Source organism: Danio aesculapii, chromosome 3, assembly GCF_903798145.1.
Source record: "Danio aesculapii chromosome 3, fDanAes4.1, whole genome shotgun sequence".
NCBI classification, from domain to species: Eukaryota; Metazoa; Chordata; class Actinopteri; order Cypriniformes; family Danionidae; genus Danio; species Danio aesculapii.
In genome coordinates, this window is record NC_079437.1 from 35,624,344 (window position 1) to 35,639,560 (window position 15,217).

The 15,217-nt window shown below is 35.2% G+C and overlaps 1 protein-coding gene across 1 annotated transcript; it reads right to left on the minus strand.

The window, feature by feature from the left end:
* Window positions 1–327: 327 nt before the first annotated feature.
* Window positions 328–14,543, minus strand: rogdi (rogdi atypical leucine zipper). Its single transcript, XM_056453877.1, has 11 exons — window positions 14,333–14,543; window positions 13,670–13,741; window positions 13,474–13,556; window positions 12,236–12,290; window positions 11,630–11,710; window positions 11,403–11,498; window positions 6,907–7,005; window positions 5,431–5,544; window positions 5,291–5,340; window positions 5,062–5,188; window positions 328–1,497 (listed from the first exon to the last, which is right to left on the minus strand). Exons 1-11 carry the CDS (start codon window positions 14,408–14,410, stop codon window positions 1,456–1,458), a joined length of 897 nt encoding a protein of 298 aa, XP_056309852.1. The 5' UTR covers window positions 14,411–14,543; the 3' UTR covers window positions 328–1,455.
* Window positions 14,544–15,217: the final 674 nt, after the last annotated feature.

The following is a 15,217-nucleotide window of genomic DNA, read 5'->3' on the forward strand; positions in this document are numbered from 1 at the left end:
CGATGTAAAAACATGCATTTACATAAGAACATCGCAACAAATTATTAATTTCAGAGTAAGTACATATCAATTAAGGCCAACTAATATAAAGAGGGACCCAGAAATGTAATAAATAATAATAATAATTCAAGAAACCATTAATAACTTCAGTGCATGTTTAAATGTTTAAAAATGAGGAGTAGTTATAATAACAGCAGAAACAAATTGTTGTTGACTGGAGTAAAATAGCATCTGTAAAATAGCATCATCAAGTATCGGTCAGTTTATTCAGACAAAAAGTGCCAAAAAGCAAGGTAGTGTTCATAAGTATGTTTATTGCACAAAATATTCCATATCAAGCATGATATACACATGAAAATAGCTTAGAATTTATGTAAACACAAATCAAATGTTCAAAATTAACACGCATGAAATCAGGACACAAATTAAGTGCATTTAACAAGAAATAAATATAAATATAGCAATAAATATCAAGTCTGACAAAATAAATGAGCTACCAGAGAAACCCTTTCTGTAATAACCACAAACTGTTGATCAACATAATATTCCTTTTATTAATCATAGAATGATGGTTATTAGAAATGCTGAACTCTGATCTCCAATCAGCCATCAGTAGGAATGTGTTTGGTTTGAAATGGAATGATGGAAGATGAAGCCCTGACATCATTCGTTGTCATTTAGAGTTACTATAATAACACCACAGATGAGTTATAGTGGCAAAAAAATACACTGTTGGTTATTAATGCGCATATGAAAACGGTCTTAACGCTTTTACCGTGCTGCACTGATGACAGTCCCTGGTTTTAGAGGAATAATGTTCAAGTGTTAAACTTTCTCAACTAAAAACACTGGTAAACAGTTCAAAGAGCTCGCTCAACAAACCAACTGGAATATTTCACAGTCGTTGCGACAAAATATAAAACGTAAGCATTGTGTTTTAGTAGCGTTTCCTTTCTAAACCTAAACACGGATGAGTAAACACAATATAGGCAAGATTACTGACAAATAAAATCAACACTGACCATGACAAATACTGCATGAACACAAAACCACATCGCCGAATGCCTTCAAATGATTCCATTCGGGCTACATAGACAGCACTCGCTACCTCATACTGAACGAGAAGCACACTAGATTCATACATGGTCATATAGTAAAAATCACAACGGATTATTTCACGGAGCTTGTTCACAATAGTTTTTTTTGTTGTTGTTCTTAGTAAATTCTAGAGCAGTGTTTCCCAACCCTGTTTCTGGAGGCACACTAACAGTACATATTTTCAGTGTTTCTCTTATCTGACCCATTAACTTCAGGCTTTGATTTTTCAGGTTGAAAATGTGGACTGTTGGTGTGCCTTCAGGAACAGGGTTGGGAAACACTGTTCTAGAGCATAATAATTTTATTATTTTGCTTTTTTAAATGATCATTCAATGTAGAGTTTTGGTCAGATGTAGCTTAAAATGGTCTGTAGTTCCAGAAACTAGAGAAGACAGAAATCTGCAATGAAAGAAGAAAGACGTAAATGTTAGTGTAATGTTCCATTGAGATTCACTCTAGTAAAAATGGAAAACTTTTAGTTAAATTTATTGTATAGTTAGTGTTAGATTAAATGGTAGAGCATTGTGCTAGCAATGCCAAGGTTGTGGTTGTACCTTCAACGTAATGCAGAATAATGGATGCACTATAATGCTTAGTCCCTTTATTCTGTCATTTTCTTTACAAAAAGAAGAAAAAAAAAAAAAATAAATAAATAAATTACGTTAAAAGACTGCCACGAGCCCTGGGATGCAAGATTTTGTGGTATAAAACAAAAAGTTTTTTCTTTTTCTTTAAATTTTTGAATAAAAATAATAATAATAATAATAAAAATAAGTAATAATAACTGAACATTTCGCTAGGTAAGACTCTTATTCCTCAGCTGGGATCATAAAGTTGCATTGAAAAAAAAACAATGTTTTCCTCAAAACGTATTTTCTTTTCGAATGAAAAAAAGAACGATCACCTTTAACATCTTGCGATCATCTTTTTTTAATCCTTAATTTTTTTTAAAGAAAATAAATAAAACAAAATGAATAAATATTAAATAAAGTAAATAATAAAAATAAATCAATGAACAAAATATATACATATAATAGGGAGGTAACAATTCACCGTGAGCCGGTTGAAAATCGATTCAAATATGTGACGATTTAAACCAGAAGAAATGTTAAATGTATCGCGATACTTTTTTTTGAACAGAGGGGGCGCTGTGTTTACAGGTGCAATCTTGCTTTACCAGCACATCAGCGGCGAACGAATATGATGCACATAAAACCGTCAGCACAGTAAAAAACTACTGTCACAGACGTCTAGATGCAAAAAAAAAAACTATTTATAAGCCAAACCAGGCAGACAGGATGATTTGCAGCTCAGCTTGCTCAGAGTGCTACGGAGATCACACGGTGCATCAGTTTTTTCATAGCGAAAGTGTGAAGATGTTTTTCTGATGTTGTTCAGTTACAGAAGCAGGTATCAGACTATTTTACCCTCTCTTTTTCAAATTAGTTTATGCATATTTTCATAATAGTTTGCTAATTATTATTTTTGAATATTTAAAATGTTCAAGATCATCTCTTCTTAAGTGCATCACACTGATACTTATACTAATTAATTTATACAAGTAATATTAATTATTCACCTTCATAATCATGTTCAACTCCTGTCTCGGTCCTACGTCATAATTAGTCATTTTTGCAATCAGTATTTTATTCCAGTGGCCAGTCCCCTGGAGGAGAGGTGATTTTCCTTTAAAAATGTGAAATCCCAGCACAGTCAGACTTTTAGTTTAATTTATATTAATGAGTCTTCTTCAGTTTGTATTTTAGTTTGACTTTAAAATAGCAAATTAGTTATGGCAGAAAATATGTTATTCGGCAAAAAATGTGCAGCATTTAAGAAAATAAAAATGAAAGGGCTCTTCACCTTAAATTTGCTTCAAATAATTTTGTTTAAAAAATCCTGACTAAATTGTATCGTGAGATTAGTACGGGAATCATATCGATTCATGAGTCAGGTGTGAAGGATTTGGATGTCTACTTTCCAATCGGTCTCATCACGTTTATCCTTTTCTCATCATCCTGTTTCTCATTATTTTTTATTAAAGATGATTATTGAATAATGAATAAAGTTAACTGCTTAATAGAAGAATGTTCAGTGCATCTGCCCATCTCTGAAAATATTTTCAGGATCCTCCAAACTAGATCAGAGGTCACGGAGACCTTGAGTGAAACGGAAGGGCTGAGGACTGAAAACAACTGTCTCTATTGTTATTTCTATGAGTTAATACTATCTAAAATGTCTAAAGTGATTTAGCTCTATTTACGGTTAATTCTTTTCAAGTGATTTTAATTTTTATTCCAGATAGACTTTGTGTAGTAAGGATATTATAACTGCCTGAATGTATATTATACCATTTTCTAACCAGTTTTGATAAAGACGACTGAGAGAACACTTAGCCTTGGATATGAAACAGATTATACTTTAAGTGTGTGTGTTTTATTTGATTGTGGATCCGTTTCACAGGTCTGGATTCAGCTCTAAACAGTCTAGTGGATGTCTGATGTTTATATGCTTAAGATATTGTTCAGAATTGTAATCTGCGTTTTATCCGATCAGGTTAGAACACCTATATGTATGACGCAGTTAATGACCTTATGTGAGAGTATAATTGTTATTGATTTGAGATTGTAAGCAGAGCGGCCTAGGAACAACCTAGGAATTGCGAGTGTTGAAGCTGGCTTCTGCTGATGAAACTGCAAACCATCTTCAGTAAACTTTATTTATTTGAATCTGACTCCGGCTCTTCTTCATCTGACAGACTGGTCATGCTTTGGGTTAAAACTGTATAGAATCCCTACAGGTGAATTGTTACATCCCTAACACATTATTTATTTATATACACATCTCTCTCTCTCTCTCTCTCTCTCTCTATCTATCTATCTGTATGTATATCTCTATCTATCTATCTATCTATCTATCTGTCTATCTGTCTGTCTGTCTGTCTGTCTGTCTGTCTGTCTGTCTATCCATCTATCTATATCTATCTATCTATATATGTGTATATCTATATCTATATCTATCTATCTATATATGTGTATATCTATATCTATCTATCTATATATGTGTATATCTATATCTATCTATCTATATATGTGTATATCTATATCTATCTATCTATATATGTGTATATCTATATCTATCTATCTATATATGTGTATATCTATATCTATCTATCTATATATGTGTATATCTATATCTATCTATCTATATATGTGTATATCTATATCTATCTATCTATATATGTGTATATCTATATCTATCTATCTATATATGTGTATATCTATATCTATCTATCTATATATGTGTATATCTATATCTATCTATCTATCTATCTATCTATCTATCTCTCTATCTCTCTCTCTCTCTCTCTCTCTCTCTCTCTCTCTCTCTCTCTATATATATATATATATATCTATCTATCTATCTATCTATCTATCTATCTATCTATATGTATATCTATCTATCTATCTATCTATCTATCTATCTATCTATCTATCTATCTATCTATCTATCTATCTATCTATATCCATCTATCTATATCCATCTATCTATATCCATCTATCTATATCCATCCATCTATCTATATCCATCCATCTATCTATATCCATCCATCTATCTATATCCATCCATCCATCTATCTATCTATCTATCTATCTATCTATCTATCTATCTATCTATCTATCTATCTATCTATCTATCTATATCTATATCTATATCTATATCTATATATATATATATATATATATATATATATATATATATATATATCTATCTATATCTATATATATATCTATATATATATTTAATAAATGGAATATTAAAGGACATATTTATTATTTTTGACGCAATCCTACAAGAGTAGTTCTAAACTGCTTGGTTCTTCTGATAACCCTCTGGTTTTTGTGCATGCATTGTTCTTCTGTAATGACAGTGACTGTGAGAGCGAGATTATAATCATCACACCTTATCTTTGAGCTGCTGGCAGAGCTGCAGAGAAATGGTGAAAAACACCAGCGTGTCGTTCAGCCACGGCACCACACACTCCACCTTGTGCACGTGGCTCACCTCGAACTTGGTGTTGTTGTATTCACTTGAGGAGAGAAGAAAGCTCCATCAAACAGACTGCTTCAAAACAGGAAAAGCAGAAGAAGGACATTGAAGTGTCAAAACAGGAAATGCAATGAGCACTTACAACATTGCTCCTGGATTATGCAGCACTGAACTTCCTGCCGGTTTGAAGTTCTAACAGAAGACAAACACGACAGTGCATTAACAGTAAAACACAATTATGGCGAGCAAACTAGATGTTTTTTTGGTAAGAAAGCTTGATACCTTAGTTGTGTTAGGCTGCAGCACGTGCAGTTGATACACTGTCAAACAAAGCTTACTGAGATTGATGTAGAAGTTCACCATCACGTCACCCGGCATTGGAGGTGTGAACATTTTCTAGAATAAACAGAACAGATATTGAAGGTTTCAAAAAGAGACAACAGCAGATCCTCATTAAAGAAATACACTGTAAACAATCTTACTGCCTTGAATTAACTGATCTTTTCTACCCATCTCAACTTACAGCAGTCAAACTGACAAAAACATGAAGAGCAACACATAATAACTTGACTTCTGGTTGATCATTTGGAAAAATGGCAGAATGTAGATTTTTCAGATGAATCATCTGTTGAACTGCATCCCAATCATCACAAATACTGCAAAAGACCTATTGGAACCTGCAAGATTCTCACAGAAATCAGTCAAGATTGGTGAAGGAAAAATCATGGTTTGGGGTTACATTCAGTATAGGGGCATGTGAGAAATCTGCAGGGTGGATGGAAACATCAACAGCCTGAGGTATCAAGACATTTGTGTTGCCCATTACATTACAAACCACAGGAGAGGGCAGATTCTTCAGCAGGATAGCGCTCCTTCTCATACTTCAGCCTCCACATCAAAGTTCCTGAAAGCAAAGAAGGTCAAGGTGCTCCAGGATTGGCCAGCCCAGTCACCAAACATGAACATTATAAAGCATGTCTGAGGAAAGATAGAGGAGGCATTGAAGATGAATCCAAAGAATCTTGATGAACTCTGGACGTCCTGCAAGAACGCTTTCTTGGCCATCCCAGATGACTTTATTAATAAGTTATTTGATTCATTGCAGAGATGTATGGATGCAGTCGTCTAAGCTCATGGGAGTCAAACACAATATTAATTCTTTTTCCACAGCACCATGACTTTATATTCTATACTGTACATTTCTTTTAAGTGTCAAGACTTTTGTCTAAGCAAAGTCAGACCTTACTGTCCTAATTAAATAATTAAAAATCAAGGCATGATCATATATTAGTTTGGTAAAAGAAGCCTAATCTAGAGGTCTTTGCCTTTCATACAAGCCACCTCTGATACCAAATGATCAACTAGAAGTCAAGTTATTATTTGTTGTTCCTAAAACTCAGATAGGCAACAAGACTTTTGTCAGGTAGTGTAAGTTGATGTAACATAACAGCTTTTGTTTATCAATTTTACCGTGTAGTTCACCCAAAATGAAAATTCTCTCATTATTCACTCATCCTCCACTTGTTTTAAACCTGATTGAAGTTCTCTTCTGATGACCACAAAAGAAGATATTTTGAACAATGTTGAAAACACCTGATTTCCAAAGTATATGATTTACCTACTATAAAAAAAATGAGTATACAAAATACTTGGAAAAAAAAAACAGAACACATGAAGGTCTGAAACCACTTGAGGGTGAGCAAATGAAGAGTAAAATGTTAACTTTTGGGTCAAGTGAAAATCTAGATAAGCACAAACCATGAGGCCGCTGGCGGCGAGCTCTGGAAGAGTCATGCTGGCCGGGGTGGTGAGTCTGTTACGGGCTCGAGTCAACTGAAGCATTATTGCGTCCATAAGCTGAAACACAAACAATGAGTGTGTCGACATACATCACATACAGTAAAAGTGAAAATGCTTGTTTATGTGGTAAGAATGTTACTATTCCTGAATAACCTGTAGTTAGCTTCAAATGTGCTCAGTTATGGACAGAACCACACAAGTTCACAGGAGGAAGACGAAGGATTTAATTGAAGAGTTCAGATGCAAAAACCATCTGAAATATTCACGTGTCGGTAGGTGTAGGTTGTTGTCATGATCATGTAGTTCACGTTTATGATGAGAAACAGGTTCTTTACGTTGTCTTTAAAGTAAAAAAGCTGAACATAACCATAGGTGGAGAAAAGCACACATTTTGGGAGAAATTTTCTGATTTTAATTGTTTATTGCTAATATGTAAACAGCTTGAAACAATACTTAGGGGTCGTTTACTTGACAATGACTCAAGCCAAAAAGGGAAACTCTATTAAATGTTCATATCAATGAAAATGAATAAATCTGAAAACAGGTTTCAAAGCAGAAGTGTAAACATCTGAAAATGAGTGTTTTTCAAAATGATGACATCTTGATTAAAAGCGCAAACAAACACAACAATGGCGGAGTATGTGGTGGTGGTGTTGCTCAAGTGTTTGTTAACACTTTATCAGCCAATTTTTGGTTTGTTGAATCAGTTAATTTACTTCACATTGCAAATTAACGGTGGAGATGCATCTTACACACATGGCAAATTCTACATCCACACCAGCGCAAAACCGCCAACTGCAAGTCTTCATTTCCTACAGGTACTATTTACCAACAAGGTGACAAACCAAAAAACTGGCCTAGCATATAGAATTTTTAATACAGCGTTTTAGCCAATTTAGATGATCATTTTGAAAACATTGCATAAACTATTTTCTTTAATCCTTTGATGCACAAAAAAGGTCTGTAGTGACCCACTTGGATGATGCGACGGCAGCCACAGGACAACTGCGCCAGTGCGCTCACCACACACCAGCTATTGGTGGAGTGGAGAGACAGTGATAGAGCCAATTTGGTGGATGGGATGACTGGGAGGCCATGATCGTAAAGGCCGATAGAGGGACTTTGGTCAGGACACCGAGGTTACACCCCTAATCTTTGTGAGATTTTTAATGACCACAGAGAGTCAGGACCTCGGTTTAACGTCTCATCTGAAAGACGGCGCCCACTCACAGCGTAGTGATCCCTTCTCTGTTACTGGGGCATTAGGACTCACGCAGACCACTGCTGTCCTCACTAACACCACTTCCAACAGCAACCTAGCTTTCCCATGTGGTCTCCCATCCAGGTACTGACCAGGCTCAGCCCTGCTTAGCTTCAGCGAGTAACCGGTCTTGGGCTGCAGGGTGATATGGCTGTGACATGTGCACGTCTTTGGACTGTGGGGGAACCTGAAGCATCCGGAGGAAATCCACACAGACACAAGCAGAACATGCAAACTGCAAACAGAAATGCCAACTGGTCCAGCCGGGTCTCAAACTAGTGACCTTCTTGCTGTGAAGCAACAGTGCTAACCACTGAGCCACCATGCCAAAACACATTTCTTTCAAAATTCAGCAAGAAATGCTCAGCCCCTTATTGAAATGACCCATTTTGTGCATTAAAAACATTTGCATATAACTTGCATATCAAAGGGTTAAAACATAAAGGGAAAAACTTTATTTTTGGCTACATCATTGTTTTGTAAATGTAGCCTTTAAATAAAAGAGAGTCTCTCAGACCTCCTAGACTACAGTGTCTATGAAAGCCTGTATAGTGAAATGTACTGTATGTGATGGACCCAGGATCATTTGATGGTAAAATAATATCATGTTTGCACGGGGTTGTTCTTTTACACATGAAGCAAATGCTTATATAGCGTTCACGATAATAACAAACAAGCCATTCAGTACTGTAACCTCAATGTGTCACGGGAAGAAAGAGATTAAATCAAACAATAGTTTAACATTGGCAGATATATAGCCTCTAGTCTCAAAGTACTCTATAATCAAACCATAATAACAGTATATATCTAATGAGCTCACATGTGGAAATGATGGTAGTGAACTGGAGGGCGTGTGCAAACATGTTCACAGCACTATGAACATTTGTCAAGTTCAACTCAAGTTGAGCTTTATTGTCTTTCAGCTTACATGTGTGGACATGAAAGTAAACTTTTACATAACTAACATTCTGAAGCATTAATCCAACTGTACTTGCACTATAAACAGTTAACTGTACCTACAGCCTAAGGCAGATTATACAAGCACTTTATATAATACTGTACAATATATCATGCAAAAGAGGTGTTTAAAGTCCCCATGACATTAAAAACAAATCATATTGATTTTGTTAGCTTACACTGCTAGTTTTGTGGTGAGCAATTCATCTGTTCATGTCATTAAGAGAAATAATAACAGTTTGCCCTTCTAATCTTTAATTGAAATCTGAAAATGCACTTCCGGTTTTATTCAGTTAAACTGTCAGATTATGTATATCTTAGCAAATGAGAATGACTAACATAGTTAACCATGTCTGCGCCAATAGTTTGGTGGTTAGTGCGTCGAGGCATGGCACAGAGATGTTCCCCATTTTTTCCTGTGTCTAAATCTCCACTGTCCTATCACAAGTAAGCTGAAAACCACTAAAAAATAATCATACAAAAAATATATTGACAAAAAATCTTGACAACAGACAGAAATGGTGAGCAGGAGGTGTCAGCTAGGTTGTAATAACTCTCCACATCTTTCTGAATGAAAGAAAGCCACGCCCACTGTTTTCTATGTGTATTTAATAATCCATTTATCTAGGCATTGCATCACAATACGAAGAAAAAAAAAATGGTCGCAGCTTCCGGTTCATGGACTTTAAGGTTAAAAGCAATTAGTGCAATATAATTTGTTTTGCATTTACAAGCAAACATCTGTTTTTCTTTTCTTTTTTAGTCTGGTGCATACGGAGAGGTGTTTTTTTCAGGACAATTTTTCTGGAGACATGAAGAGTTTCTAAGAAAGCATCTAGTTCATACGAAGAATAAAAAACAAAAACAAATAAAAAAAAAAAAGTTGTAACTGCTGGGATGTTTATTACGACTATTTTTGAGAGCTCAATGATGATCTTTATCAAGATGTTAAGATTTATTGCTACTTCTGTCCCACTTTATATAAGGTGGCCATAACTACTACGTACTTGCATAAAAAAATAAAAACAATGTACTTACAGTGTTCATAATTTATTGCAGAACACTTCTGGTGCTATTGAGGTAGGATACATGTAAGATAAGGGACAGGTTTTGTTGGTATGGGTACTTTTAAGGGTGGGTTAAGTTGTAAGGCATGGTCAATGTAACTACAACATAGTTACACAAATTAATTACATATGTATTTACATGCAGGTATTTAATGAAGCATAAGTACAACGTAAAAACATGTATTTACACAATAAGTACATTGTAACAAATTATTAATATCATTGTGAGTAAATATTAGCTAAAGCCACCTGATATAAAGTGGGACTGCTACTATCAATCGAAAATGAAAAACTGTCAGGATAACAGAGAACAGCGAACAATATTAATTTAGTCCGATATATATAAAAAAACCTGAGAAAAATCACAGATTTATGCCAAGCTTTCTTATGTCAGCAGGTGGCGCTATGACTGTGACTCAAGATTGGCATGTAGATGTCTTCAGGAGAGCAATCTTATCAACCATGTGAATTTTCAGGTAGATCGGACATTGTTTGGCTGAGTTATAAGTAATTTCCTGTTGCCAGCAGGTGGCCCCATAAATGTGTCTCAATATTAGCATGCAGATGTCTTCAGGAGAGGAATTTTATCCACCATATGAATTTTCAGGCAGGTCAGACATTGTTTGGCTGAGTTATAAGCCAAACTTCCTACTGTCAGCAGGTGGCGCTATGACTGTGACTCAATATTGGCATGTAGATGTCTTCAGGAGAGGAATCTCATCGAACCAATTTTCCTGCGTGAGTGAATCATAGCTCGGGGCCAGTCCATCAAAAGTGCATAGGTGGCGCTGTCGAGTCATTTTGCCATGCCTACTTCCGAAAACCCATAACAAACGTAAATTTTTGCCACTTCTGGGGTGTGTGCAAATTTTTGTGAGTTTTCGGGCATGTTTAGACCCTCAAAATCGCGATTCATTTCAGAAAAGAAGAAGAAGAATAAACAGAGCAATTCCAATAGGGCCTACGCATCGTAGTTGCTCGGTCCCTAATAATTTAGAGTAGTAAATTACTAACACACAGCCTTCTTAGAAAAAAACTATTTCATCTTAAGACTTTGAGAGAATTCAGTTGGTACTAATTAAGAGATTTCTTATCTTTTTTTTTTGGAATCCTGTTCCTGGACATTAAATATTTGAGAAAGCTTACGTTTTACAGGAGATAAAACAAACCTTATTGACTTCAGCCCCAGTTTTGAAGTGATAGCTGTCATCACGGCTACTGAGTAACTGCAGGGCCTGATTCACATGGTTTCGGGCATCCTGGATCTGAGGAGGGACAGGATGCATTTTAACAACTTTTATCGAAAAGTAACATCAAACCGCTACAATAACAGATGATGCTGAAACAAGGTCTATGGAAGCCTCTTTTCAATGAGAGAAAGCAAAAGAGAGATCACCTGCTGCAGTTTCCACTGTTTATCATCCCGGAATGCAAAATGCATGACTTGACTACTTTTGGCAACTTTTATATTAATATCCTGGAAAGTAAAAACAATTAGGCACATTAATTAATTCCTGCATGAATTAACCCATTGCTAACATGTTTCAGATTACTGCTAACATGCATCAATATATTGTCGTAAAACTGACAGACACAGATAGATGGGTGGATGGATGGATGAATGAATGAATGAATGAATGGGCAGACAGAAAAATACTGGAAAGCAGCAGCTACTGACTTCCATAGTACAAACTAATAATACTGACTTCCATTGTAGGAACAAATAATGCATGTCAACGGCTGCTTTTTCCCAACATTCTTTAGAATATGTTGTGTTAAATAAAAGAAATAAATTAATAAAAAAAAAAGGTTTAGAACCACTGTGAGAAAGTTTTCATTTAGAGTGAACTATCTCTGAGACAATGAATTACACTTCACTACAGTGTCATCAATGTGATGGGAATCACTGGAATTGCAGTTTTGCTTAAGTAGTTTCATGCAAAACAGCGTTATTCTTGCAGAAAGCGGGTTTCATTTTTATAGTGTTATGAAACATACTTACAGCTTGAGTAAGAGCTTCTCCTTGTAGAGTCAAAACCCCTTTAACCTGGTCCATCCTAACCAAACGAAAATGGAAAAATATGTGAAAGCATTCTTATAACGAGTTATACATGTTTTAGTGTGCACTGTATTTGTTCCCATAAAACTGTAACAGCCAAAATTACACCATTAATGCTCAACTAGGGAGTCTCGATGTCGCTTAAAATCATAGTTAATTATTAACTTGACTAATATTGCACAGTAAATCAAGAACGTCCAGATTTAAATGCTCTATTTCAGAAACTGCTGATCTACTGGGATTTTCATGCACAATCATCTCTAGGGTTGAGTGGTCTGAAAAAAAAGTAAATATCCAGTAAGTGGCGGTTCTGAAGGCAAAAGGGGGTCCAATCTGGTACTAGTTAGGTGTACCTAAAAAAGTGGCCGGTGAGTTTATATCAGTTTGAATTTAGGCCTATCACAGTTATTGATTGTAAGTAATTGATCTAATCACAATCATTTTAAGATAACTGATAATTATGCAGTGTAAACCTCACATACAGTATGACATTTACTGCATAACTAATGCCGATCAAGGATTAACATGTATAAAGGTTGAAAACCACAATTTTCTTTAGGTTAAATATATTCCCTATTGTTTCACAAACATCACATTAGATTATGTTTTGCTGGGCTCTGATATGAATGTTCAAATGATTGAGATTAAAGTGAAAACATACAGAGAAATGTTTGAACTTTTAAAAACTTAATTTTAGAACATTAAAGAAAAGCATCAGCCATCAACCACATCTAATTATGATTCCAAGTAAAAAAATTAAATTGAAAAAAAAAATAAAATAATAATAGTAATAATAATAATAATTATTATATATATATATATATATATATATATATATATATATATATATATATATATATATATATATATATATATATATATATATATATATATATATATATATATATATATATAATAAACTAATAATTAAAAAGCCAAACAAATAGCTTATTGGAATAATTTTCCTTTTTACAATTAATCGTCAACACAAAATGAATGATTGTGACAGACCTATTTGAATCAGACTTTGAATATGGTGTGTAACTTTGAGTGCTGCTTTGAATACTGCTATGTACAATGTACGGCCTTGGATTTCCAAAAGGTTTACAACAACAAAATGATATTTTCCTATAAATGAAAAATAAATATCCAAACAGAGTGGCTGAATGTGTATATATTACGTTGAGCTGCCCAGAATGAAGTTTTCTTGCTTCAGCTGTCCCTCCAGACCTGGTGACGGCATGGAAAAACGCCTCGATGCCTCCTTTGGTGAAAGCAACACAAACACTACTGTCAAATCAACATTTAAAATGAAACCAGACAAATATCCTACATAATTCTTTTACCATAAATCATGAACTATTAATCTGAAAATACCTTTAAAATGTCCTGCAGCTGTTTCAGCACCGCATGCACTTCTTCCTTCAGCAGCCAGTTGAATTCTTCCTCCTAAAACACACAATAACTCACTTATAGGACGTAATTGAGTACAAATGAACACATGGTCGTCATTTACTCATCCATGACACAGACTTTCCCCTGTGGAGCTCAAAACTAGTTGTCAGGCAGATTGTGGAGACTAAAACCCTCACATTTACTGCCTGTTTTTGTCTATACAGTACAAACGGTGGAGAGTGCTTCTATGGTGAGTGAGTCTGCCTCATATTATGTATATTTTAACCTTGGAGGAAGATTTTGATTTCTGAGTGAACTCTCCCTTGCAGAATCGATCGGTATGGTGCATTACTGAGGAAAGCAGCTCCACAAACACACCAATACATAAACTGAGCTGAGACATGATGATAATGCAGGACAAATCACTGTGACGGTTCTTCAAGCATTCACACTGACATGAATTTGGACTTTGTCCCAGCAGAACATCACTAGCAAGCTCTTTACACAGCAAAGCAAGGCACATCTGCAGCTACGGCGCATCTACATATCAATTTTAAACACTCTTCATCCGATGATAATGTGTATTATTAGTTTTTATATCTGTATGCTTAACGCGTATTAAATTGAGTCAAATGAGTGTCTCACCAGCACAGTCCGCTCTGCTTGACTCGCCGCGGTCATCTTGGCTACTTCAGACAGAGTAGATCGCTCTGCCCCGAGCATCACAATTCAGTCAAGCTGGCCAAATTATGCGGGTAAAATGTAACAGGAGCGCTGCGCTATTTAGTCTGACTGACTGAATGGTCGGACGATCACACGTAAACAATTACGCTCGGCACCGCCTCCTTCTTCAGAACTTCCGGTTTGTGTATCCTTTAAATCGTCCCGTTCGGATAGAATGGCTTGGGGGCATTCTAATGTCAAAAAAATGTTAATATATATGTATGCTGGACAATATTATAACATGAAAATGACAGTATTTTATTTATTATTTTGATATAATGTTGTTAGAGCTTTATAGAACAATTTGTTCGCACTAAAATTCAGTACATTTAAGCCTAACTTTAAACAGAATCATTTAGGTCATGGGTCTCTAACTCGATTCCTGGAGGGCCGCAGCTCTGTACAGTTTTGCTCCGACCCCAATCAAACACAACTGATCTAAATAATGAAGGTGTTTAAGACTACTAGATCAGGCGTGAGTTGGAGGTGGTTGGAGTTGTGGCCCTCCAGCAATTGAGTTTGAGACCATTGATTTAAGTGAAAATCGAAACTCCCCAACCATAGGTCAAATTGTTGGGTATACATTACAACCCTGTTATTACAATGCAACAACCATGTAACATGTACTGTAATATTGGTATTATGTTGTCTAAAAATTAATACAACTTTCTCAAAACATGGCCTTAGTATTTTTTGCAAAAAAGGTCTAAATTACAATATATTATTTGAGTAAAATGTCATTTATTTTATAAACTACTGATTGTTATAATGTAAAGTTCTGTCATTTAGAGCAGTTTGTTATATATA